This window comes from Teleopsis dalmanni, chromosome 1 (genome assembly GCF_002237135.1).
Source record: "Teleopsis dalmanni isolate 2A chromosome 1, ASM223713v2, whole genome shotgun sequence".
In the NCBI taxonomy this organism is placed as follows: domain Eukaryota; kingdom Metazoa; phylum Arthropoda; class Insecta; order Diptera; family Diopsidae; genus Teleopsis; species Teleopsis dalmanni.
In genome coordinates, this window is record NC_051846.1 from 4,126,023 (window position 1) to 4,150,462 (window position 24,440).

The 24,440-nt window shown below is 31.8% G+C and overlaps 6 protein-coding genes across 8 annotated transcripts in view; 4 read left to right on the forward strand and 2 right to left on the reverse strand.

The window, feature by feature from the left end:
- The window catches only part of LOC119675036, a 3,666-nt gene extending 656 nt beyond the window's left edge, over positions 1–3,010 (forward strand). Inside the window, exons 2-3 of the mRNA XM_038086246.1 lie at positions 458–608; positions 2,277–3,010. Coding sequence (XP_037942174.1) covers positions 458–608; positions 2,277–3,010 — 885 coding nt within the window. The remainder of the gene's footprint in view (positions 1–457; positions 609–2,276) is intronic.
- A 723-nt stretch (positions 3,011–3,733) lies between these two features.
- On the reverse strand, positions 3,734–9,695 carry LOC119668035 (elongation factor-like GTPase 1; the record flags this gene model as incomplete). Its single annotated transcript, XM_038077404.1, is given in 9 exon segments — positions 3,734–3,847; positions 3,916–4,366; positions 5,170–5,514; positions 5,579–5,867; positions 5,935–6,260; positions 6,325–6,617; positions 6,689–7,019; positions 7,099–7,332; positions 9,251–9,695. Coding segments are annotated over 9 exon segments (2,737 nt in total), but the record flags the coding sequence as incomplete, so codon positions are not given.
- Positions 9,696–9,907: 212 nt separating this feature from the next.
- Positions 9,908–12,103, forward strand: LOC119668036 (tyrosine--tRNA ligase, cytoplasmic-like). The gene is made up of 6 exons (XM_038077405.1): positions 9,908–10,201; positions 10,271–10,709; positions 10,782–10,967; positions 11,033–11,213; positions 11,267–11,590; positions 11,665–12,103. The coding sequence occupies exons 1-6, from the start codon at positions 10,001–10,003 to the stop codon at positions 11,909–11,911; spliced, it is 1,578 nt and encodes a 525-aa protein (XP_037933333.1). The 5' UTR covers positions 9,908–10,000; the 3' UTR covers positions 11,912–12,103.
- A 1,854-nt stretch (positions 12,104–13,957) lies between these two features.
- Positions 13,958–17,580, forward strand: LOC119668355 (uncharacterized protein F23B12.7). Its single transcript, XM_038077830.1, has 6 exons — positions 13,958–14,383; positions 14,442–14,556; positions 14,609–14,962; positions 15,029–16,264; positions 16,364–17,197; positions 17,264–17,580. Exons 1-6 carry the CDS (start codon positions 14,108–14,110, stop codon positions 17,488–17,490), a joined length of 3,042 nt encoding a protein of 1,013 aa, XP_037933758.1. The 5' UTR covers positions 13,958–14,107; the 3' UTR covers positions 17,491–17,580.
- A 424-nt stretch (positions 17,581–18,004) lies between these two features.
- On the forward strand, positions 18,005–20,041 carry LOC119668600 (probable glutamate--tRNA ligase, mitochondrial). Its single transcript, XM_038078166.1, has 8 exons — positions 18,005–18,137; positions 18,191–18,425; positions 18,491–18,901; positions 18,967–19,074; positions 19,132–19,249; positions 19,307–19,467; positions 19,531–19,828; positions 19,894–20,041. The coding sequence occupies exons 1-8, from the start codon at positions 18,026–18,028 to the stop codon at positions 20,005–20,007; spliced, it is 1,557 nt and encodes a 518-aa protein (XP_037934094.1). The 5' UTR covers positions 18,005–18,025; the 3' UTR covers positions 20,008–20,041.
- A 1,063-nt stretch (positions 20,042–21,104) lies between these two features.
- LOC119668484 (serine incorporator 1) lies at positions 21,105–23,904 on the reverse strand. 3 transcript variants are annotated; one of them, XM_038078001.1, is made up of 7 exons: positions 23,715–23,902; positions 22,955–23,510; positions 22,779–22,888; positions 22,539–22,722; positions 22,273–22,470; positions 21,502–21,652; positions 21,105–21,273 (listed from the first exon to the last, which is right to left on the reverse strand). In XM_038078001.1, the coding sequence occupies exons 1-7, from the start codon at positions 23,748–23,750 to the stop codon at positions 21,135–21,137; spliced, it is 1,374 nt and encodes a 457-aa protein (XP_037933929.1). In that variant the 5' UTR covers positions 23,751–23,902; the 3' UTR covers positions 21,105–21,134. The 3 variants fall into 3 exon arrangements, with proteins under 3 accessions (XP_037933929.1, XP_037933928.1, XP_037933930.1); XM_038078000.1 differs by having other exon boundaries at positions 21,502–21,661; positions 23,715–23,901; XM_038078002.1 differs by having other exon boundaries at positions 21,135–21,273; positions 21,502–21,640; positions 23,715–23,904.
- Between the last annotated feature and the right edge of the window lie 536 nt (positions 23,905–24,440).

Below are 24,440 nucleotides of genomic sequence, written 5' to 3' on the forward strand. Positions count from 1 at the left end.
GAATCCAGAGAGACTAAAAACTTTTTTAAGTCGCCGCTTCGTAGCAAATCTAATAAAAAAAGGTGCATTTCTTTCTAATTTAACTACAAAAAAAAAATAAAGGTGATTAGTAGAGTTTTTCAAAGCCTGCATATGTATTGTCGAGTACATGTCATCCATTAATTGTAGTTTTTATAAAATAGTAAAATTAAGTTTAATGTCAATATTGTGTGGCTTAGTTCCATTCCAACAATTTCAGCAAAAATATTAGTTGACTTTTAATTGCCGGAGCAATATTAAAAGACAATCTGAGCAATGCGTTTTTGTGCTAAAATAAATTGTGGCAAATCTCAGTGCACAAAAGCGAAAGAAGTTAAATGCCAGCGTTTACTCCGCTTACTTCAGAGTCGGACCCCACATGCTTTTATAATTTTAATAAATGTTTATTTAATGTATTTTACAATTTTCTATTCCACAGGCAATTACCTTAGCGAAGACATGCGAGGCAACAACGGAGATGCGTGAGTGTCGCTCGCCAAAGGATTGGTCTCTGTTGGCTTTGCAGAACACACGCACTGGAAAATCTCATTATCTAGTAATATGCAGGTGTCCAGATCATTTTAAAATGGGTACGTTTAAATTTTATTGGTTATTTCTAGTTATAATAAAAATAGATTGAAAAATCCATGCCGCACAAATAGTTTCTCCATTCTTCCAATTTATTTAACATTAAATTATTTTATTCATAACAAATCGCTGGTATTTAAAAGTACTAATGATGATCATAACAATTTAGTACTACAAGTAACCCTTAAAGGTATAACAGATTATATGGGTTTCTGGGAACTAAATTTTAGATTGTTTGGTTTTATTGGAATCGTAACAAGCAACATTACTTTTGGAGCAACAAGAGTTGTAGTAAAAAATATGAACACAATTATTAGATTAAATAATTTATTTTTCAAAGATACCATATTGCTATAGCTACATTTAGGTAGCTAGTTTTATTATACAAGGTATTAAAACAATAAATAAAACAAACAAAAACAACTAGTTATTAGGTAACTAACAAGGAATTTAGATTTAATCAGATTTAGGCGATTTCACTCAACATTAAATCAACTGTAGAACATATCAATAATTTAAGTCCAAAGATCGCAGGGCTTTTGGCACTTTACACGGCGTATTGGTTTACATACAAAAAATTGGAAGCCTTTACTATATAGTATTTCACTAATATATTCACTGTTTCGATAATCTAACAAATCGCATCTAATGAATGAAAGCGAATTGCATTATCGTGTTTATAGCCGTGAGTAGCTTTATACCTAATAATACGTTTCCACTGGCTTCGTTAGACCAATTAACTTACTGAAGATTCAAGTAATTCAAGAAATCTCAAGTAAGTTAACTGGTCTATAACGTACCCAGTAGAAACATACTTCAAATCAACGCAAGAAGCACTGATATTTTTGATTCAAAGATCAATCGGATTTACGTTCTAAACCCACTTCTGCATCACTGAAAATAATTGCTTACTAAGTAGGCTTCCCCAGGTGAATATTCGGAATAGAACAGCGCATATGCTTTCGAAAGCTTGTACCTATCAACTCAGAATAATAATATTTACTTGATAATAACTGATAATAATACTTAATAGTACCGAAATATGCCGAAACCAATTCACGAAGTCATTTGTCATTGGCAATCTATTATTCCTCAGAATTATCTCCGAATTTCATTGATTTGTATGAAGGGCGAATGAAAGAATAGTCTTTAGTATATTTTTAGTATATATTTTACTAAAGATGTTTCCAAAGACATGCATTTGTTAAATATGTCTATAGTTACTAATACATTTATAGTAGACGTTTGCGAAAAATACCTATGATAACAGAAACATAATGCGGAATACAGACATCTTGTATGTTATTAAAGGATATATTAGTAAAAATATGTTTCGCAATAGATATTAATAATACTAAGTAAAACTTTATATATATGCGTTGTATACCTATATACTACTACAGATAAATATTTTATATATTTTAAACTTATATAAAATAAAAAAAATTTCATACTTCACGGTGGTGTCAACTGAAAAATGATCAACCTCCAAACTGCACCCAGTATGAATAGGACTACTCACTATAGATAAATAATATTTTTTCCTTCTAACTCCTGCAGATTCAAATCTTTTTTTTCAACTCTACTAACATTCCACACCTTTAACAATTAACATGATTAATTAATAGTAAAATATTTTTATAATTAAAATTTTTGTTAATTTATTTCAGAGGGACCAATGGCACATGATCAACCAACCTATGCTAGCGTACCAGGCATACGTGTATTTGGCATGATGTGTGTTAAACCCGGTTACTCAGTGCGTAAGCCATCGGCTCAACCTCCAAAACGTTACCAGCTGCAAAAACCCTTCTACAGGCCACAAAATGTACAAAGCAGCAGTAGCAGTTTCTTAAGCAACAGTCAATTCAATAATAAGGATAATTATGGACGTCCAACATATGGGCTAAATAATGGCGGTTCATCTTCCAGCAGTAATTATCATGGTCAAGATATATACTCAAATCAACATCAAAGCGGATATCAATATCTGAATAGACCAGAAAGCTCACACAGCTCACCACTAAGTTCATCGAATTATCGTCCAGAATCGATCAATAATTTCCAAAATGGTATATATGGCAGAAATAATGAACGCAAAGGAGCCACATCTATAGAAGCAGCAACAGAAGAAGACAACAAAAGCTCTATCAGCACAAGTACATTACCCACAGAAGAAGCGAGAACCACAATGACAGCAGCTGACAGTGAAATTAACAGCAGCAGCTCAGCAGCGGACCTGGGTGTGACCATTAGTGCAGACTCGAGCACAACCATACAAAGTGAAGAAAATAAGCGTGAGAAACGCTCTCTCGCTGAAAATACTATTGATCTAGATGATGACACGCCTGAGTTTCCATGGGATCGTGTGTTGGAGTTTCAGCAGACAATTGTTTGGGACTAAACATGCTCTGCTGATTTTAATTTAATTTAGTTTTACTTAAGAGTTTTAAACAAGCATTAAGATTTCCAAACTAAGCAAAAAGAATTTCAAATTATAAAATTTTCAATGAAACTTACTGTGACTGAACGCAAAAATTTCTAATATCTAATACTTTATATATATTTAAATGGAAAGAGAAGGCATATTAAAAAATATGGCATTTCATTCAAATCTTCTAACTAGAACTTAGCATATTTTGTCGACAGAATATACTAACTGCAAGATACTTTAAATTAATCTAAACTTTATATTTAATTTAGTTAAGTGGCATTTAACATTTTTTTAATATGTAAAATTCAAACATATAACTTCTATATGTTTTAGGTATACGATACGATTTTATAAGTAACGAATTAATTAAATAATTTTAAATGCGCAGAATTGTTTAATTAATTTGTTTGGTGTTGAGTTAGAGAAATACTAATTTCTTTCCCAAGAAAATTATTATTGGTAAAATTCTACAAACCTAACACCGTATCAGTTTAAATTTAATATTTAGCATAAAACTATTTATTATATGCTTAAATGTAGGCTGCATTTACTAGTAAGTAATTTATGAACAAAAATATAAATTTAAATTTAAAATTTTTGCATTAAAATAATGTAATAAATGAATATTTCTATTTATAAAAATAAAATAAAATTTCAAATATAATTGCGTCTGTATAAAACTTATTTACTCACCCAATACTTCAGCATCCACTACTATATTACAACTGTACATCGGACTGACTAAACGTTGAGGTTGATTTTGAAATGCTTGTTTGCAGGCTTCCTTTGCCGTTGTTAAAATTTGTCCTATAAGAAGAAATTCATATAAATATTTCATATACTGTATATAATTCTATTGTGTCTTCACAGCTTACCAGAAAAGGGTCCAAACGATTTGGTATTTAACTCATCATCACTTGCATGCACCGACCATTCCAATACCACAAAACAAACGCCTTGCATAGGTTCTTCACACAATGGCCCAGCGGAAGATGTCAGTTGAAAGCCATTTACAAAAGAACTATTATAATTACAGCGGATATCACTAGTGTCCCTTCCAATCCTACTACTGTCAACATCTGCTGTTCTATTAAGTGCGTACCATAGATTCGGTTGCTCATAATCACTTAAATTAAGTAAAATATTTGTGCCACAATTACGTGGCCCTAAGGCCCACAAACGTTCTACCAACTCTGCTGTATTATATGAGCTGAGTTCTTTTAAATCAAAATCTTTAAAAGCGGCTGTTAAATTAGTCTTAATTTGAGCTAATAGAGAAGTAGATTTCTCTGATACAGGGGACGACTTAGACATGCTTGACAATTCCTGCAATAAAAATTAAATAAATCGGTTGGATTAGAAAAATTTTAAATTCAAGTTAATAATATTTATATTGTAAAAAGTTGGTGCATGTTGGGAGCGAAAGCAATTAAAATGAATGCAAATACACTTGTCAGGCACGTAGTTAGAAATTTAATTTGAGAGGGACTTTCAAATAATATCTGAGATTTATATATATATATATTTAAGTGCAGTCCTTCGATTCATTTTCGTCCTTGCTATGAAAGTAGCCACACCCTTACTTATATTCTACGTTTCTGTACTTATTAAAAAAAGATACCTACAACCTAAACCCATATACAGATTGTGATTTCTGGAACTGCTGGGTCTACTTTATATATAAGAAATGTGGAACTGCCAAGCACTTATATATAAATGCAAGAAAATGCTAGATGGCTACACAACAACATAAACATGAATTGAGATGTTAAAAAACAGAACTAATACTACTATTTATTGAAGAGTTAGTGCTGAGTCACTTTAAGTCTAAGCACATCACATTTTACGGTCACGATGTAGCATTACTTTTTTATAACACCGCGTTATCAAATCTCAAAATGGTTACAGGCTCTTCGGGGAGGTATGCAGATCTGAAGTCAATTATTGTTTAGTCTAATAAAGTGATAAACAATAATCTAGTCAAGGTGTAGAGAGGGGTTTTGAAGAAACCTCCAGTTAAAAAAGAGTATAGCTCAAAAGAGTACTAGCTCAAAACATAATGCATTGAAGGGGTTTCCCTAAAGCAATCTGAATATTAAAAATATATATTTCTTTAGATATATTCATACCTTAAAAAAGCTTGTATACTTTTCTAACAAATCCACTACACTCTGTGGTAATGGTAATGCTATAACTTTTACAGTACTAAGTTTATTCGCAGTTTGTAGAGTAACGATCTTCTTTGTAATATCCTTATCGGTTGCAGTTCTAACTATGGTCTCATTAACCATATCTACTGTAGCATCAGGCACAATAGTTTCACGAAATGATACGATAGGTTTGGAAACATTAACTTTGATTTTTGCATAATTTTCTTCTAAGTCATGGACACATTTCTCGACATGTACTTCACCCAAAGTGGTTATAACATGTTCTCCGGTAGCTGCCACAGACACTTGCACGCAAGCATCAGCCTATAAGTAAAATAATTATAGATTAACAAAATATATCACCTTGTATATGGTATATGTTAAATACCTGATTTAATAATTTCAATCCTTTAATTAGTTTTGGCGTTTCTAATGGATTGACAGGCTCTATTGCCACTCTTAAAATTGGTGTAGCCATAATACTTAACTCACTGAAGGAACTACAGTGTATTGTGCTACTCAATGTAGCAGTTTTAATGATATCATTTTCTAAGCCACCGATACCAACAATATTACCAGCTGGTACTTCATCCAATGGTTGTAGTTCGCCACCCATAAAGAGGTATAAATCACCAACAATTACTTCAGTAACATAAGGCGAGTCTAAGTTAAGTTGACTGAGTAATATAGAGAATATTAAATTAATCAAAAACTAATTAAATTTTTAATAAACCAATTACTCACTCCTTATTGCGTGGGTCATGCTTGGGTGTTAAATTGTATAACTTCATACCGCGTTTTATGGTACCACTAAATACACGTGCAAAAGCTATGAACACAAAATTTTCTTTGTCCGCTTCACAAAGTGAAGAAATCTCTTCCTCGACTTCTTTTGTCTCTACATTTAATTTTTCTACACCAGTTGTTAGGCTCTCCAGTTCAGTTTGTGCAGCCAGTTTTTTTCGTTCCTCAATACGTTTACGTACTTCATCACGTCGAGCCTGCAGTTCATCCTCAGTGAAACGTTTCGGTTTATTTTGTGGTAATTGTGCTATATGCACTGGAAACATCTATTCAATCATTTTTTTTTATTAAAAATTGGAATACTAGAAACTATTGATTAAAAATGTTTACCTTAGAAACAAATGCAATGACATTTTCACTTTTATCATCACAACATTTAAAATCTTCCTTTAAAGCTAATGTCTCTGGTGAGTATGTGCTCAAATCGGCGTTTTCCGGATATAGTAGTCTTTGCGCACGTTCATCGGATATATCATTTGGTGGTGGTATATGTTTTATAACCATTTCAAGCACTGTACGATCAACTGGTAGCCACTGACCAAGCACAGTTTTTATTTGTGCTTTTGGCTCACCTAAGCGTAAGTCACGTGGTAACAACTTAATACCAAGTTTTTCTGCAATGACTAGAGAGGAAAATACATAAATAAACTACTATTTTCTTTTGCATTAGAGAGAGTTAAAGTAAAGTTCTTACCTGGTAATTTCTCTTTGTCTTTGCGTATAACGATTGTGTCATATAAACTCCATATGTTTTCCAGAACAAATTGTACAAACATTGGCTTTTTTGCTTTCTCCTGTGCACCTGCAACAGCACAATTCTTATTCGCATTATAATAGTAATCGCCCCAGAGCACCTGCTCTAATTCCTTACAACCCATATTTAAGCGTTTTGCATATGTGACTGCAAAATCTGTGACCGAAAATGCCCACCCATCAAAAGCAGAACAAAATATTACATTTCCGGCTGCAGGTGAGAAATACAAATTGGAATCATCAACTTCTTCTAGTGCAGATTCATAAGTATCCTATTTATAATTTTTTATAAATCAATTAAATAATTATTTTTAGTAACTTTACTATTCAAGTAGTAGCATTATCGCAAACCTTTTTAGCTATATCCTCCTTCGCGAGCACGTCTGAGGCAAAAATTTTACCAAGTGCTGCGTTTACTTGTTCCAAGATCTGTGATATATGAAAATAGGCATCCAAAGGTGTCATTTGTTTTTCTAAAATCAAACGATCTATTTTGTTAAGCACCAGCACAGGCTTCAATTTCTCAACATAAGTTTGTTGCAGGCACACACTAGTTTGTGGACAAACTCCCTCAACTACATCCACCTAATTTATATAGAGTGAGGAGAGTGATGTTAATTTTGTTAGAAACTTAATTACATTTATTCAATAAATTGTAATATTATTTTTAAACTTAATAATATTTATTATTAAAAGGTTTTGGTGGATATAATTGGAGCTGTGTAGGTCATAACCTATTCATTTCAAAATTATCTCAAATTTAAAAGGATCTAAAAATAGAGACTAGTAAATATCAAACAATTCGTGTATTTAATCATCGAATAGAAATAAGATAATTTCATAACTTTAACTAATACCTTGAAATACATATTCTGATAAGTAAGTGAGGGAATAGATTCATTATTATTATCATACTTACTCACCTCACTTAACAATAGTAAGGCCACAAATCAAGGAAAGATAGTCGTTATCCATATCAAAGTAGTGTTTTTGAGATCATAGGTATTTACATAGCTAGAAAGTTTTCAACAGAGTTCTACCTTAAATCTTTAAAGTATTCACATTTCATTAAAGTCACAATATAGTTAATGCTAAACAGTTATTTATCATGCATATACTCATCAATTTCTAATATATGCTCTAACTACAGTTCTACTCCTTATAACGCCACCTATCTGTTTCGTTATACACTTTTACTTGAGCTTATTGATTTATAGCTTCATCCTATGGACGTGGAAAATATCTTAGTCTATACTAGTTTCAATTAGCACCGACACAAATCTTCCAATAAACTTTGAGATAAATAAATAAACATATTTAATGAGCTAATTCATCACACTTAATTAGCTTGTATCAGACCTAATTGATTCATATCAGAGTTAATTGGATTGTGCCTAAAATAGAGGTAAAGAAAAAAAAAACTTTTCGTTTCGTTTAACATAATAGGTCGGTTCCATGAGCTACTCATAGTAACTTTGAATAACACTGTGTATACACAAGCGCGTTTCACCAGCAAATTTTCAAGTAAATGAGAGGATCTGAGAGGACGTAACATCCCTGTCGAAATTTGAAAATGCTACACAGACTTTTTTCGTAGATTTTACTTCAAGTAAAATTTGTGTTGATGTGTTTTGGTTTGAATTTAAATTTTTGTGTTGTTTATTTGCGTGGCACTGATTTTCTCGTCAGACTTTACACAAAGCTGTTTAATAAAAATCTTCATAATGGCCGTAATTTGACACTTTATTTGTTTTACGCTCTTAGTTTGTACTTTACTTGTGTTTTACTTGAATTTTACTACGAGTACCTCGTGGAACAGACCTAATAAATCGAAAAGTCCAACGCAAACAATTTCTTTAATTAATACTGATATATTGCAATTTATAATAATAAGTCAATGTTAGCTTAAAAGTGCCAAAAGCTGAGTAGTCTGCTTTGTTGTTCTCTTTTTTAACTTTTAACGATATATTCGTAATTAACAAAATAATGTAGTTTATATCACAGTCATTATTATTACTATTGATTTTGAACCCCGAAATCTATTTCCTCTGATCTACATTTTGGCAGTTTCGTTAAATTCGCTGCTGAATCTAGTCTCCATAGTATTAAAATAGTATTAGAAGTGTAAATAGTATTAGAAGTGGTATTAATAAATGTAAACTACATAAAATGTTGACTGTTAACTTAACATTTACATTTAGCCGCTGTGCATAGTAATTTTTGACAGCTTAGGAATTTTTTGTATTTGGTGCTTTAACATATGACGACCAAAAAAATTTTAAATTCATTAACAACTTATTAATATTGGAACTCAGAGAAAGAATGGAATCGAATTTTTTCTATATATCCAAGGAAACTATGGTACTTTGCTTCAGCTTTTAAATATCTAACAACACACGAAGCTTAATTTTACATTGTAATTGACTTAATGAAGGTTTTGATGGCTTTTCAAATTGTTTGCTAATAAATTCTAAAGTAGATTCAAAATATAAATTTAACTTACTACAATAATAGCTCCATCGCATAAACGAACCGCTGTTGAAACTTCACTGGAGAAATCAACATGACCGGGTGAGTCAATAAGGTTTATTAAATAATCTTCCTCATTTGTGACCCCTTTATAATACAACGAAATGCTGCTACTTTTCATCGTAATGCCACGTTCCTGTTCATCTTGCCGATTATCCAAATAACGCAACTTTCCAGCCATACGTTGGGATATGATGCCATTGCTAACCAATAACGAGTCAGCCAATGTGGTTTTGCCATGGTCAACGTGTGCTAAAATGCAAATATTTCGCACTTGTGTTATTTTCTTTTGTATTTGCACTAAATCATTAATATCAACCACAGGCATATTTGTTCACTATTAATTTTTAATAATTATAAAAATTTAAGTTTAAAATCTGATTAGAAAATATTTGCACAATTGTCGTTTGAAAACTCTTCACGTGTCTTGTTTATGTTTACAATTTCAGTGCATGGCGAAATAAAATGACAGCTGACTGTTGTTCAACAAATGTGAGCAAAAGAGAAGTTGCAACACAGCTGTTAATTTTTTGTTTACGAATTTTGGTGCCATAGAGAAACATACTTTATTTACATTTTACACTCATGTTGACAAACTGTAGATGGCGCGTCTGTTACATTTTGACATTCAGACAATTACTCATTCATTTCGTTACTTTCGCCGAAATTGCGTGGACACGTTTTCGATTCAGCACGAGTGTTTCTGATAGCCAATCTAGTAAAAATGGTGCAATTAACGGCAGCAGAAAAGAAAGAATTTATCACACGTAATTTACAAGAAGTGCTGGGTGAGGAGAAGCTAAATACTATACTCAAGGAGCGAGACTTGAAAATATACTGGGGCACTGCTACGACAGGAAAACCCCATGTAGCTTACTTTGTGCCGATGTGCAAAGTCGCTGACTTTCTAAAAGCTGGATGCGAGGTAAAAAAAAAATAGTTTTTTTTATCATTATTTACTCATGAACAATTAAATATTTTTGTATAAAAATAGGTCACAATTCTTTTTGCTGACTTACATGCTTATTTGGACAACCAGAAAGCACCATGGTCACTACTTGAATTACGTTCCAAATATTATGAGGCAGTAATTAAGGCAATGTTGTCTTCTATTAATGTGCCATTGGAAAAGTTGAAATTTGTTAAAGGCACAGATTATCAGTTATCCAAAGAATATACACTGGATGTCTACAGGCTGAGCTCAGTAGTAACTCAACACGACGCAAAAAAAGCCGGTGCTGAAGTTGTTAAACAAGTTGATAATCCTTTATTAGCAGGTTTGTTATATCCTGGCTTGCAAGCGCTTGATGAAGAATATCTAAAGGTTGATGCTCAATTCGGCGGTGTAGATCAACGAAAAATCTTCGCACTTGCTGAGAAGTACTTGCCACAATTGGGATACGAAAAGCGCATTCATCTTATGAATCCTATGGGTATGTTTATATGCATTTATATAAATTGACAATCAACTAATTGTGCTCTTTTAACTTAACTAATCGTTAAAGTACCTGGTTTGGCTGGTGGAAAAATGTCTTCTTCTGAAGTGGATTCTAAAATTGATCTACTAGACTCTCCAGCAAACATTAAAAAGAAGTTGAAAAGAGCATTTTGTGAACCCGGTAATATTACTGACAATGGTTTGCTCTCTTTTGTTAAATATGTATTGTTTTCGCTGTTTAAAGAAGGCGAAGGTAAAGTAATCATTTCATCACCTTCAATACGTTACTCATTTTTTTTTTTTTGATAATTATTTAAGGTTTTGAAATCAATCGTACAGAAGAAAATGGTGGCGATATCACTTTCCACAATTACAAAGAATTAGAAATATACTTTGCGGAAAGTAAATTACATCCTGGTGATCTGAAAGCAACAGTTGAAAAGTATATAAATCGTATTTTAGATCCCATCAGAAAAGCATTCGAAACTCCAGAACTTCAGTATGATATATTTTCTATTTTTGTTTTAAATAAATTTACAATTACAATTTTAGGAAATTAAGCGAAGCGGCTTATCCACCACCAGCGAAAACCAAAATTGCCAATTCAAGTCCGTCAACACAAGAAGAAGATAGTCCACATCGTTTAGATATACGTGTTGGAAAAGTGGTTGAAGTAGCGCAGCATCCCGACGCTGATACTTTGTATGTCCTCAAAATTGATTTGGGTGAAAAGGAACCACGTACGATTATCAGTGGTCTGGTAAAATTTGTTACAGTTGAAGAATTAAATCAACGACTAGTGGCTGTTTTATGCAATCTCAAGCCATCTAAAATGCGTGGTATACTCTCTGAGGGTATGGTATTATGTACATCAAAGTAAGTACATATGGAGCTTATGCCCATAATTTGGTACTCTAAATTGGGTTCACTGTTTTTTTTTTATTTTGTAGCGCTGATCACACCGTTGTTGAGCCAATTATTGTGCCAACAGCTGCTACTCCAGGCAATCGTTTGGAATTTGAAGGCTACAATGGAACACCTGATGAACAATTAAATCCCAAAAAGAAAATTTGGGAAAAGCTCTCTGCCGATTTTAAAACTAATGCTGACGGTGTTGCAGTTTGGAAAGACAATTTTCTTTTGACGCCGGAAGGTGAAAAATTATGCAGCAAACTTTCGAATTGCTGTATTAAATAAAAATTGCTGCCTTAAACAATTATTGTTACATTAAATCATTAAATAATATCAAAAGCGCATCTATGAAGTTATCGAATGTTTTAAGTAAGATCACCAGCGATATTACTTTACAGACTTGGTGTTTAATTTATATATATATGTAAAATATGTTATTAAAAATTATTTTTTTTTAATGAAATAAATTGCTTCACTACATATCCATTTCTTTTATGTTATATATAAGCCAAATTTAAAAAAATAATCGTAATAAATGCAGCATCAACTGGCGAACCCTTAGCTATTGGTCAATTTTTCTTCACTGTTTTAGTTGCAGTGCAAAAGATAATAAATCACAATCATGAAAAAAGTAATGTGGTTGCAGAAAAAGTATGCTTTAAGAGGATACTCATTGCAAACGATTCCGAATTAGATAGTCCATTTGTTAGATATAGCATAAAAGTAATGCACAATACTAAAATAGTGTTTTAGGGCAATTGCATACGTGACCGAAGTTGTAAGAAAACAATCTTTTCGTCATGATTACCATCGAAAGTATTTCCTTATTCGATAGGCCAATCGTCAGAGTGACAGTCCATGCGTTGTTTATATGACTTTCGATAGTAGATAGGCGGCGCCACATTAATCTCTTCAAGGACGCAATCTATAAGAAGTATAATTCATAAAATATTTGCCTAATATTTTTAAAGATACCATTTAAATCACCAGCTGTATATCTTTTTAAAATGATGTAAGGAAAAGAATTGTCGAAAACGACAAATATCAACGGAGGAGCTATGTAGTGGCTTATCAAAACTATTTTCGCGGGCTTATATAATTTATTAATATTTTCATCACAAGACCATAAGAGAGATGAAAAAATTGTTAGAGGTGTTATCACACCTCTAATGTGTCAATGTGTTAGGTACTTCATGTCTTGCTATGACCATTCCTCGCAACCTTTTTAAAATATCTTGTTGGAACTAACTTAGTGAGTGATCTTTTAAATTATTGTAATGAATTATTAAGAGAGACAATTATTAATATTATTTACTAGAACACCAGTAGAATCGATAGGTTAAGTATTACAGCTATTATGACAAGTAACGACAAGATGGCACTAAACTCACATTTCTTCATTCTATACCGGCTTTTGTCATATTTCTCTTCATCATGCACTACGGCATATCATATATTTTCACCATGTCCCCAGTATTATCCCAACTTAGGAAAACCATTGGATAAGCAGATTACTGCAACTTAAAAATGAAATGCCGCTAGATTTATACGCAGCTTTCGCACCGACTTTAACTTTGCTTGAAGAGAATCGATTCAATCGTTAAAACAACAAAGATCAATTATAAACAAAAAATTTGTTCTTTTTTTTAAATGCGGGAAAAAGTTTTCTTCGGAAATATGGAATACATCAAATGCTGGCATTTATGACTAAAACATATCAAAACTATCTCTAAAAAATTTATGATCAAATTTATGATATATAAGCCGTTGGAACGTGAAGGTCAATGTGCTAAGAACCCATTTATATAAAAGCCTATTTTTTCGTATGTATAACAGGATAATACTATAAATTATACAGAAAAAGGAGTTCTCCCCATATGACTTATATTTATTAATAAATTGGGAAACAAATGGCGGTGTCATTTGGATAGCGATTTTAATTATACAAACTAATTTCAGTTAGATTCTTTAATTTTTTGTAAAAATTTTATTTAAGGGCGCTGTTATAGGAGTGATAGCACATTTTTGTAACTAACAGGCATTACCTTGCAATATTAAAATAACTGAAGAACAAAATAAATTTTTAAATACTTCATCTTATGTTGCAGATAAAAGAACATATCTCTATGTCTTGAGAAAAATCACAAGAAAAAAAATTAAATCTATATAATTATAATTATAAATTATATATTCATTTGATATGCAAGAATATATCGTTCAGTATAACATTAACATTTATGATTTAGAATTATTATCTTCAATAACTACTCCATTCGATTGTTTATACGAGTTGCCGTTATTGTGTTAATAGGTTCAATGAGTTAAAAAAGTAGCAGTGATGGCAACCCTGTACGAAATCTATAAAATGTCATAACAAACAAGTACGACATTATACCGCACGTGCAGCAATTCAACTGAGTTTGTGAGCCTTTATAATTTTTTTAATTTAGTTATAAAATTAAGTTATCAAAACTTGAAAAAATGCCGCCTGCAAGAACTGTAAAAATTGATATGACAGTAAAACCTAAGAAAACTGTGTTTGATGACGAAGGAGAAATAGTGTCCGCAGAGACAGCAAGTAAGAAGCAAAAAAAGAAAACTTTTAAAAATTCTGATGAACAAGTCGAAGAGGAAGATTCAACAGATAACGTAAATGATTATGGTGAAGATGATTATTTTGTCAAGCGTGACAAAGAAAGAAAGAGCCAACAAAAAACCACAAATGCTGATGATCCACAAACCAAATGGTTCAATGCGGTATGTAAAAGTCAGGACGTAATTTTGTGTAAAGTCTTTGATATTTTCTTTTCTTTAGTTTCCACAATATGCTTCCACTGATGAAGATGTAGATATAAAGGATAATGAACAAATGACTTTGTATAATATGTGTAAAAGCTCTTTTGACGAGGAAATGCCATCATACTTGAAACGTGTGTAGTTTAAATTAAAAAAAGAATTTGTATTAAAATTTTGTGTTTTTAGGAAATCCCTCGGATGCACGTTGGTTACAAACTGCGCTGCATAAAGGTACCGCAAAAGATCGAGCCAATGCTGGTGCATTACTTGTGACAAGTAATCCACTTGCCAATTTGGAAGCACTATCAACTCTAATCAATTTTACGAAATTATCGAATAAATCTTGTGTAGAAGTAATTGGAATATTGACTGATTTGTGGAAAGAAGTCTTATTGCCACCACAGCGTAAACTGTTGTCATTACAAATGCGTGGTGCGGATTGGAAAACTATACGTAAGGATACTTTATTAACCAAAGAACAGCAGAGGCGCATATATGCTTATTGGTATTTTGAAAATGAGTTGAAGGATCATTACTTTGGTAAGTTACACACTTGATAAATTTAAATTAAATGTGATAACCTTTTATTGAAAATCTTGCCTTTAGAATTTCTTAAAAACTTGCAGCAGGGTATGCAAGCTGGTCAAGAAAACAATAAAAATCACTCCATCGTATGTGCTGCACAATTACTTGCTTTCGCACCAGAGAAGGAGCAAATGTTACTAACGATGCTGATCAATAAATTAGGTGATCCAGTTGCTAAAGTAGCATCGAAAGCACTCTATCATCTTACCGAAGTTGCACATAAACATCCAAACATGTGTGGCGTCATTGTAGCTGAAGCAGAGAAATTATTGTTTCGTAACAACATATCAGAGCGAGCACAGCATTTTGCACTTTGCTTTTTGGCTAGCATAGCCTCCGCTGGCAGTGCTGATGTTTCAACCAAAATGGTTAATATATGTTTTGCACTATTCAAAGTGTTGGTCCAAAAGGGTGCAGTTAATAATCGCACCATGCAAGCTATACTACGTTGTTTACAAAAAGCCATACTTGAAGCTAAACCCAATAAGTCAAGCAATGAAATACTGAATAAGGAAATGCAGGATACTGTATATCGTTTGGTACACTTAGCTGATATACGCATATCAGTACAAACACTAGGATTGCTGCTTCAGCTGATCACTATAAAAACAGAGAAATCAGATCGTTTCTACAATGCCTTGTATAAGAAAATGTTGGATATGGAAGTTACAAATATTGGCACTAAAACTGCTGCACAATTGTTGCATATAATACATAGAGCCATGCATATTGATGCCAATGTGCCACGCGTACAGGCATTTATCAAACGTCTACTCCAAGTAGCACTCTATGTACCCTCTCAAGTAACAGCCGGTTGTCTGATTGTTATATACAAACTGTTGCGTGCACGTAAGGAGCTGCTTAATGAAGAAAATGATGAAGAAGGTGCAACTATAAAACTGGCTCAAGTCGCTCCTGATGATGAAGACTTGGCCAAGTTTGATAGTGATGGTGAAGAAAAGTATGAGGATGTGAAACTAGATGAAAGTACAAATGAAGGTAATGTTACAAAAGATGAAGAGGAATTCATTGACGCAGGTGAAGATGTGAAATCGACTCAATCCTCTTGGCATCATGCCAAAGTGCCAAATGACAATGTGGAAATTAAAACAAAAGAGATAAATGCCACTAAATATGATCCATATCATAGAGTGCCTGCATTTGCCGGCGCTGAATTCACACTACGCTATGAACTGCTATTGCTGCGAGAGCATTTCCATCCCACTGTGCAAGTATTTGCTGATAACATATTAAACCGTAAGTGCTGAGTGCAAGTAATTGGTTTGCATATAATATTTCTATAAGTCTTCATATTATATATATATAGGTATAAATCAATTTTAATCAATTTTGCAGAAAAACGTATCGATTATTATGGTGATCCGCTAAGAGATTTTGGGCTGCCACATTTCCTTGAACGATTTGCGTTTAAAAATCCGAAAAAACTAGATAAACAGAAAGCAGAAACACCAACACTGGCTCATAAACGATATTTAGCTTATGGCGCACGTGGTAAACCCGTCAAATCACTAACAAAGCAGAATTGCGCTGAAGAAGAAATGTACATTTTTAATTTTTTGGAAAACAAAAGAAAACAGGCTGCACATATGAAACAGAAGAAAACGGGTGAAAAGGACGGTGATGACGATGATGAGACACTCAAAGGTGGAGATATAGATGATGATGAATTTGAAGACTATCTTGATGGCTTCTTTGGTAAAAAAGCTAAAGCTGCGGCTCAAGCAGAAAGAGCTGAAGAAGAGGAATTAGATTTCTTGAAGGAATTAGGTGGTGAATTTAAAGATGAGAAGAAAAAGAAAATAAAGAAGAAGAAGTCGGACGATGATGAGGATGATGGCGCTGCAGATATTGATGCAGATTGGGGTGATGATGTTGCTGAAAACGATAATGACGATCTTGATGGTAGTGATAGTGATATGTCGGATGATGAAGATGGTTCGATTGATTTCGATAATGATGATGACAATGATTCAATGGATGACAGCAATAATGGCTCTGAAGCTGAAGATGACATTGATGAAATGAGTGTGAGCGGTGATGATGATATTGCTGATAATGATGATGATGATGATGATGACGATTCATCACCACCAAAAAGTAAAAAATCACGTAAACAACTCCATGCAATGAATGAGAAGAATTTCGCCAAAACATTAAAGCACAGTTTCGGTAAAGCATTGATATATTTAAATGAAATTAAAAAAAATATTTTTAATATATGTGTATTGTTTTCAGATATGAATTCACTGTTCGCTGCAGCGGATGATTTTGCAGAATTACTTGAAGAAACTGGCAAAACGAAAGGTCAAGGCACAGCGAATGCAGTTTTCAATAAAGATAAATCCTCAAACAAGCAGTTGAAATGGGAGGAGAAACGGCGTTCAAACGCGAAAACGTACGGCAAAAAAGGTGCAAAAGGACCGAGTGCAAATAAAAAATTTGCAAAAAAAAGAAAAAATTAAGACAACAAAAATTTGAAAAACAAAAATAGTTATAAGTTAATCTTTAGTTAATTGTGTATCACATATACTAATTAAAGTTTTATTTCATAATAAAGTAAATAAATCAAAATCGTAGTATGCATACATAAAACAGGATAGAAGCCGTTAATAAAAGAAAATGCAGGTTTCATTATTCAATAAAATCAATAATTGTTTAGATTTGTTGTTTCCAATGAAATAATGTTAAATTTGATAAATGTGAACACAGAATGAAATCATTTAAATTAATATGTTGGTTTTGCTGCGACTTTTTTGAATTTGAAATGAAATCAGTTACTGGAAAGTAATTTTCCACTTTACAGCGGCTTCAACATGCTTGTGGCTGATATGTTCGTAACAGACATAATGACAGTTGGTGTACAGAGGCTATTTACCTCAAATTATTTGCCGATGTTAAATACAAAACAGCTGTTGATGTAAACAAAGTATTTGTTGTGTTTACTTTGGCATACATTAGAGTCTTGTAATATTTTTATTTAAAATACATTTATAAGAAATGATTTCAATAAAACACTTTAAAGCAACAAATATTTTATTTAAACAATTTAAAATATTAAGCCACCGTTTGCATAGTGAAGTGCGAGTGCGTTTTGCACCAAGTCCAACAGGTACATGTGTTAACTAAAATGGAATAAAATTATTAAATAAAAAATGTTTTAAGGTCAATTACATTTGGGTGGATTACGTACTGCACTTTATAATTATCTTTTTGCTAAAAGTAAAAAGGGAAAATTTTTGCTGCGTATAGAAGACACAGATCAGACGCGTTTAGTGTCTGGAGCAACTAAACTGCTTATAGATGATCTCTTATGGGCTGGTATTAACATAGATGAAGGACCTAATTTTGGTGGTAACTATGGACCATACATACAAAGCGAACGTTTACATATCTATAAGTAAATTTATCTACACTTTTTCTATTAAATACTTGAATCATTTTATGTAACTCGTAATTTTCTAGAGAAAATATGCGGAAGTTATTGGAAAATGGATCAGCTTACCATTGTTTCTGCACTGAACGTCGTTTAGAGATGCTGCGTAAGGAAGCTATGCGTACACGACAAATTCCACGTTATGACAATAAATGTCGGCATTTAAGTCCACAAAAAGTAATGCAGTTATTGGGGAAGGGCACACCATCTTGTATACGTTTTAAATTAACATCTCATGAGGATCCTCTACAAGATCTCATATACGGACCAGTTCAGCATAATGTAAGCGAAAATGAAGGTGATCCAGTTATTCTTAAATCCGATGAATATCCCACTTATCATTTTGCAAATGTGGTTGATGATCATTTGATGGGCATTACACATGTTTTTCGTGGCGTTGAGTGGCAAATTTCGACAACTAAGCATTTATTACTTTATAAGTAAATATAAAAATTCAATCAATTAGTAAATTGAGAAATAATAAACTCTTCCAATTTATTAACAGAGCTTTTGGCTGGCAGCCACCACAATATGGTCATTTACCACTCTTGGTGAATGCTGACGGTACCAAACTCAGTAAGCGTCAAGGTGATATTGGTATATTACATTTTCGGTAATATATAGAAAATTGAATATAACTTGAACAATATTATTATGTCTAAATTTTTAGGAATAAAGGCTATTCACCAATAGCTTTGTTGAACTATATAGTCTCCGCTGGAGGTGGGTTTACTCGTGATCAATTCGCTAAACCTCAAATATATAACATTGATGAATTGGCGGCACAAGTATATATTTTACCAATAAGTTATTTTTTTATAATCAAAATACATGTTTTTTCTTAGTTCAATATAGAAAATGTTAATTCGCATCCTAGTCGTCTTAATCCTGAATTGCTTGACGCCTTTAATCGTTTAGAGCTTATTAGATTGATTAATAATGAAAGCACTCTACCAATTTTAATCGATCATGTTAAAAATTTAATCAAAGAAACTTACCCAAATGAGTAAGTTACTTACCTTTACGATATTTTTAATCATTCTCTCTATAATCTTCATTTTGTCTTTAGACAAAACCTAGACCTCAACACAGCGCACATTGAGTACGTTTTACGTTGGTCCTCAAAACGTATCACCTTTCTTAAGGAATTAACTTCAGCAAAACTTAGTTTTCTATGGGTTAAGCCGAGTAATTTCAGTACCAAAGATATAAGTACGGCACAGATTGAAAAACTACGCGATGTATTGCAGAGTTTAGAATTCTCAAAGGATAATCTAAGTAACGCAATTAAATTATTTGCAGTTAAAGAGGAACTAAATTTCGCTTTACTTATGAAAAATTTACGTTCCATTCTTAGTGGACTTAAGGTTATTATTATTTGAAACTTTTTTAAATAATAAATTGATTATCTCTGAACTATTTTATTTTATAGGAGGGCCCTGGAGTTGCGGAAATGATGGATATTTTGGGTAAGGATGTCGTAGTGCAACGTTTGGAAAACATGTTACAAAATGAGCAATTGCAAAAAACAAAAGCGATTAGATAAGTTAAGTCTTGCACAAATAAAAATTGTACATAATTAGAACAAATTTTCGTTTTATTTAATATGACTATTATTAGATAGCATTTTGTGAAATAATATATTTATAATATATTTTACTGATGTGTAATTATCGCTTATAATACATATTCCTGGGTTGCCCTTATAAATAAATAAACTACTAATAAACAAAGGTCGTAAACGATCCGTAAATTGGTTCTTTGTTTTTAATATTATCGGATCCAATTGTTTAAAATTATATATGCCAATTATAAGCTTACGCCTTACAATGTCATCAATTAAGTTAACATAAAGTATAATTTCATAAACTGTTCCAAACAACTCATTCCTTAAAGAGCCAATTTATAGACTATTCATAACCAGTAATATGAGAATACTTTAATCTAAACACAGCTCTGGCTAAATATTACCTTATAAAATATCTAATTGAAGCGCACTGTGTATACCGCACTGCTACAGTGTGGTATACACGATTAATGTTCCACAGACCTACATGCTGTATATATTGTTAAAAGCAAATTACTAATTGACTTTTACTACATCACGAAGTAGCTACAGTTTTGCTGAATAATATTCATTTAAAATAGATTGGCAGATATCAGTACGAATATCGCTGATAAGCATTTTATAGCGACAGTCAACTAAACTTCTTCGACTCTTTAGTTTATAATTTAAACTACAAACTAATCTTAAACATAAATAATAAGATCATATAATAATATGTATACATATATTTATTTTTAAGTTGCAATTAGAGAATAAATATTTTATTTTAAATATATGAGTTTATATGTAATATCCACCAATAATATATATGTATATATTAAGATTCTTAATAACTTGAAGTTATATTTAAAAGTTGATTTTTTCATTAAAGTAAATTTAAAACAAAATATAAATTTAATTAACAAATAAATTATTACTAAAAATATGCATTTAAAATTTTAAGGAGCAAAAGACTTATGTACTTTATATTTTATATAATTTACCGACTGTTGCACACGCAAAGGTAATTAACAAATACATTTACTTTATAGTTAATATTGGTAAGAATACTTTAATATTTAAAGATTATGATTTGATTCATTTGTTCAGTTTTAAAGTCAGCATGTTTAACTGAAGTCACGATTAGACAACACGATAGGAGCCACCAAAGTCCAACCATAAACAAGTACACCCAGCCAACTGGAAATGATCTTAATCCACATTGAAGCAGCATTTGCATTGAAAAGTTCTATATCTGAATTAGGTCTGTAAGAGAGCGTAAAGAGTAAGTAAAATATTTATAATTAGCTGGAAACAATACTTAAATGTGTTCTAAGAATAATATTTATACCACAACAATCTCAATGTAGTCTTTGAAATAAAATAATTGTTGAATAATACGTTGGCTTATACTCGTATTATGAATTATGACTCATTGAATATATTGTGGAAATTTGTAGCTTAAATAATTAAATAAAATTGATCAAAACTTACTTGTACCAATTGGTCAGCGTCATCATGATGTAGAGTGAAGCGCAGACAAATACAATGTGAAAGAGGGACCAAGAATATGTAACGCCTTCACTTTCATTATCGGTATTGACTTTACCATCGGCGGTGCCTGCTTCTGTATCTGATAGAGCTTCTGTTAAAACTTTATTTGTTTAATTTTTACATATTACAAATTTGTTAGTTTGTAGCGTAACCAAACCAAATAAGATTATTAGTTAGCACGTGTTACATATAATATTTACATAAAAAAACATCATGAAAAGAAGAAAATAAAAAAAAATTTGTGTTATTTTTAAATTGCAGAAAATCAATGTAAAGTCTATTAAATTAAATATAAAAATAAAATGATTTCTTAATGAAGAAAAATGATAAGATAAGAAGAAAGTTAATATACATATGTTCTTAGGTTAGGCTAGGTTAGACTGTCAAAGCAGCCTTGTACACGAAAGCTCACTTGAGCATAAATAATACGGACTCTGTCTGTAATACAGAACTGAAAGACCATCTTAAAGATAGAATTCCGAAGCATTATTTAATAATGTAAATAATAGTTTAGGTGCTTATATAAATATATATTTAAATATGTTAGTATGTTATATATACGTATATAATATCTTTAAATATATTAGTATATTTATATTTATGGTATATAAATTAAAAAATATAATTCTACACCTAAAACTAAAATATGTTTTTACTAGTGCTTATGAGTGAATAACATATAAGGAAATAAAAAAATAAAACTTGGCTCACCACGTTTTTCACCGTCATTGTTAATTTTGGAAACCTCAACAGCAGAACTGATGCAATTATACAAAATGCAGAGCATCCAAACAATCAAACCAATTATATTACTAGTACTGAAAGTAACCTTGGAGTTTGGAGTTGAGGGCGAATTTGCTACATTATTATTATCAATTATGCCGAACATGCCAGGATTGCAATCTTTCTCTGTTTATAAAAGATATAAGAAAAATGTAACATTATTTAAGTATATCCATAATATATATATAGCTTACCTGGATTATTAGCAATAGCAGACCAAGTCAAGTATACAATATAAAGTGTCACCAGAGAGCTTTGTAACAAACCAGAGTGTGGTAATCTCTCTTGAACGGCTGGCAAAACTGACAGAACGCTAACAACCAAGCAGAGAATCAAATTGATGGATATAAAGAACTTGTTGAGACCACATCCTTGTGACTATTAACATATTAATTAAATTAAAAAATAATCATATAACTTTCATAATAACTTACATGTGTGAAATACACATAAAGCAGTGATATACCAACAATCGAGAGTATGTAACTAATTAAAGTGACAAAGATTAGAGCATAATAGTATCCGCGATTATTTTCAGCACTTTCTGTAAATGTATTATACATAATATTACAAACTCTTCAACGAACTGATAATGGCATATAGTTATTACCGATCCAATTTTCTGCTACTGTATGCGCGAAATCAACAATAATAACCAATTGCACTAGTATAAATGCCAGACCACCAAATAATCCCACCCACATCATAGCTGGACCAAACGAACCATCTGGTATGAATATTGCACCAATTGCAGCACCAAAGCAAATCAAGAATTTAAGTCCCCAAAATTCATTTTGTATGTGAGAGCGTGGGTCTCTAGAGCTTCTAACACCAAGCATTATCAGTGCCATTAGAGTAAAGAAACAAGCTAGCCCGAAACAAATACGATAAACAGCCATATATCCTAAAGCATATTCACAATCAAATTGTAAGTTTCCACCAGATACTAGGTCTATGCTTTTCGAGCTGTAAGTAGATGTGGAATTAATGCAGAATGGCATTTTCCTTAATGTATTTTGTAGTCCTGGTGATAAAGTTATGGCACCCAGAATAGTTCCCACCAATAGCATGAAAGCGTACATAAAACGCGAGGACGTAGAGTTTTTGCATGATGGACAAGCGCTGCAACACATACTGGCAGCTGTTCCAGTACAACACAGTGCACACTGGAAGGCATAATGTAATGTAATATAAATATAATTTATATATTTAAAAATAGTATATTTTTTATTAACTACTGAATATGTTTTTATATTAAAGAAAGACTTTTATTTTAATGTATGTAACAATATTGATTTTTTCATATTTTTTTTCTGCGCAGTAGATGAGTTTTATTTCTTGGAAATAATTTAAAATTAACTTGTATTTACCTGTGCTGCGGAACACATGCTACTCGCAATACCCATATTTAAATTAAGAATTCACACAATAAATTTATAAGTTATTTAGTTATTATTATAACTAAAGATACAAATATTTTTTACAACTGGAAAATCCTTTGTTTTTCTTTTACGCTGATCGGTTTGGATTATTGCACACAGATAAGCAGAAATGTCAACAAATGTCTACTAAGCATACCAATAGGAAAGTTCATGGATTATGACGTTGTAATGTGTTTAACAGTTTGTTATTGAGAATCAAGAAACTATAAAAACTATTGTGAATAAGATTTGCAAATCTTGGTTTGAAAAAAAATTGAAAATAAATTTTAACATAACTGTTAATGAATGTATCAAATTAATTCGTTTTAAATTAATACAAATATCATAATTATAAAAATTTTTTAAAAACATTTTCTTTGGTAAATCATTAATAAAATTCGTGAAGAGGTTTATTATGCAAATATATCATATTTCACGCTTAAGCACATTGTAACGACGCTCATAAGTGTCTGTTATGAAATGTCTACTGACAGTAGACATTTGTCTACTGAGTCGATTTGTAGGCAAATTTCGTATTCAATTATGCTGTTGACTAAATTTAACTGCATTTCATGTAATAAATGTTCAAGGTTCAGTGAAACCTATTCTAAAAGAACAAAATTTCTTCTTCAAAAAACTAGACTCAATAAAATGAATAAATTATTGCATCCTTAC

Bases quoted from the DNA above. Each gene is read 5' to 3' on its own strand.
- LOC119668600 (XM_038078166.1), top strand. From the start codon at position 18,026: ATGATTTCAATAAAACACTTTAAAGCAACAAATATTTTATTTAAACAA. The intron at 19,075-19,131 runs GTAATATATAGA...CTAAATTTTTAG, and splicing joins ATTGGTATATTACATTTTCG to GAATAAAGGCTATTCACCAA. The intron at 19,829-19,893 runs GTTATTATTATT...TTTATTTTATAG, and splicing joins CCATTCTTAGTGGACTTAAG to GAGGGCCCTGGAGTTGCGGA.
- LOC119668036 (XM_038077405.1), top strand. From the start codon at position 10,001: ATGGTGCAATTAACGGCAGCAGAAAAGAAAGAATTTATCACACGTAAT. The intron at 10,202-10,270 runs GTAAAAAAAAAA...GTATAAAAATAG, and splicing joins TTCTAAAAGCTGGATGCGAG to GTCACAATTCTTTTTGCTGA. The intron at 10,710-10,781 runs GTATGTTTATAT...TAATCGTTAAAG, and splicing joins TCATCTTATGAATCCTATGG to TACCTGGTTTGGCTGGTGGA.
- LOC119668484 (XM_038078000.1), bottom strand. From the start codon at position 23,750: ATGGGTATTGCGAGTAGCATGTGTTCCGCAGCACAG. The intron at 22,723-22,778 runs GTAAGTTATTAT...ATATGTTAATAG, and splicing joins TTTATGTGTATTTCACACAT to TCACAAGGATGTGGTCTCAA. The intron at 22,471-22,538 runs GTAAGCTATATA...TTTTATAAACAG, and splicing joins TGCTATTGCTAATAATCCAG to AGAAAGATTGCAATCCTGGC.
- LOC119668355 (XM_038077830.1), top strand. From the start codon at position 14,108: ATGCCGCCTGCAAGAACTGTAAAAATTGATATGACAGTAAAACCTAAG. The intron at 14,384-14,441 runs GTATGTAAAAGT...TCTTTTCTTTAG, and splicing joins AAACCAAATGGTTCAATGCG to TTTCCACAATATGCTTCCAC. The intron at 14,963-15,028 runs GTAAGTTACACA...TCTTGCCTTTAG, and splicing joins GTTGAAGGATCATTACTTTG to AATTTCTTAAAAACTTGCAG.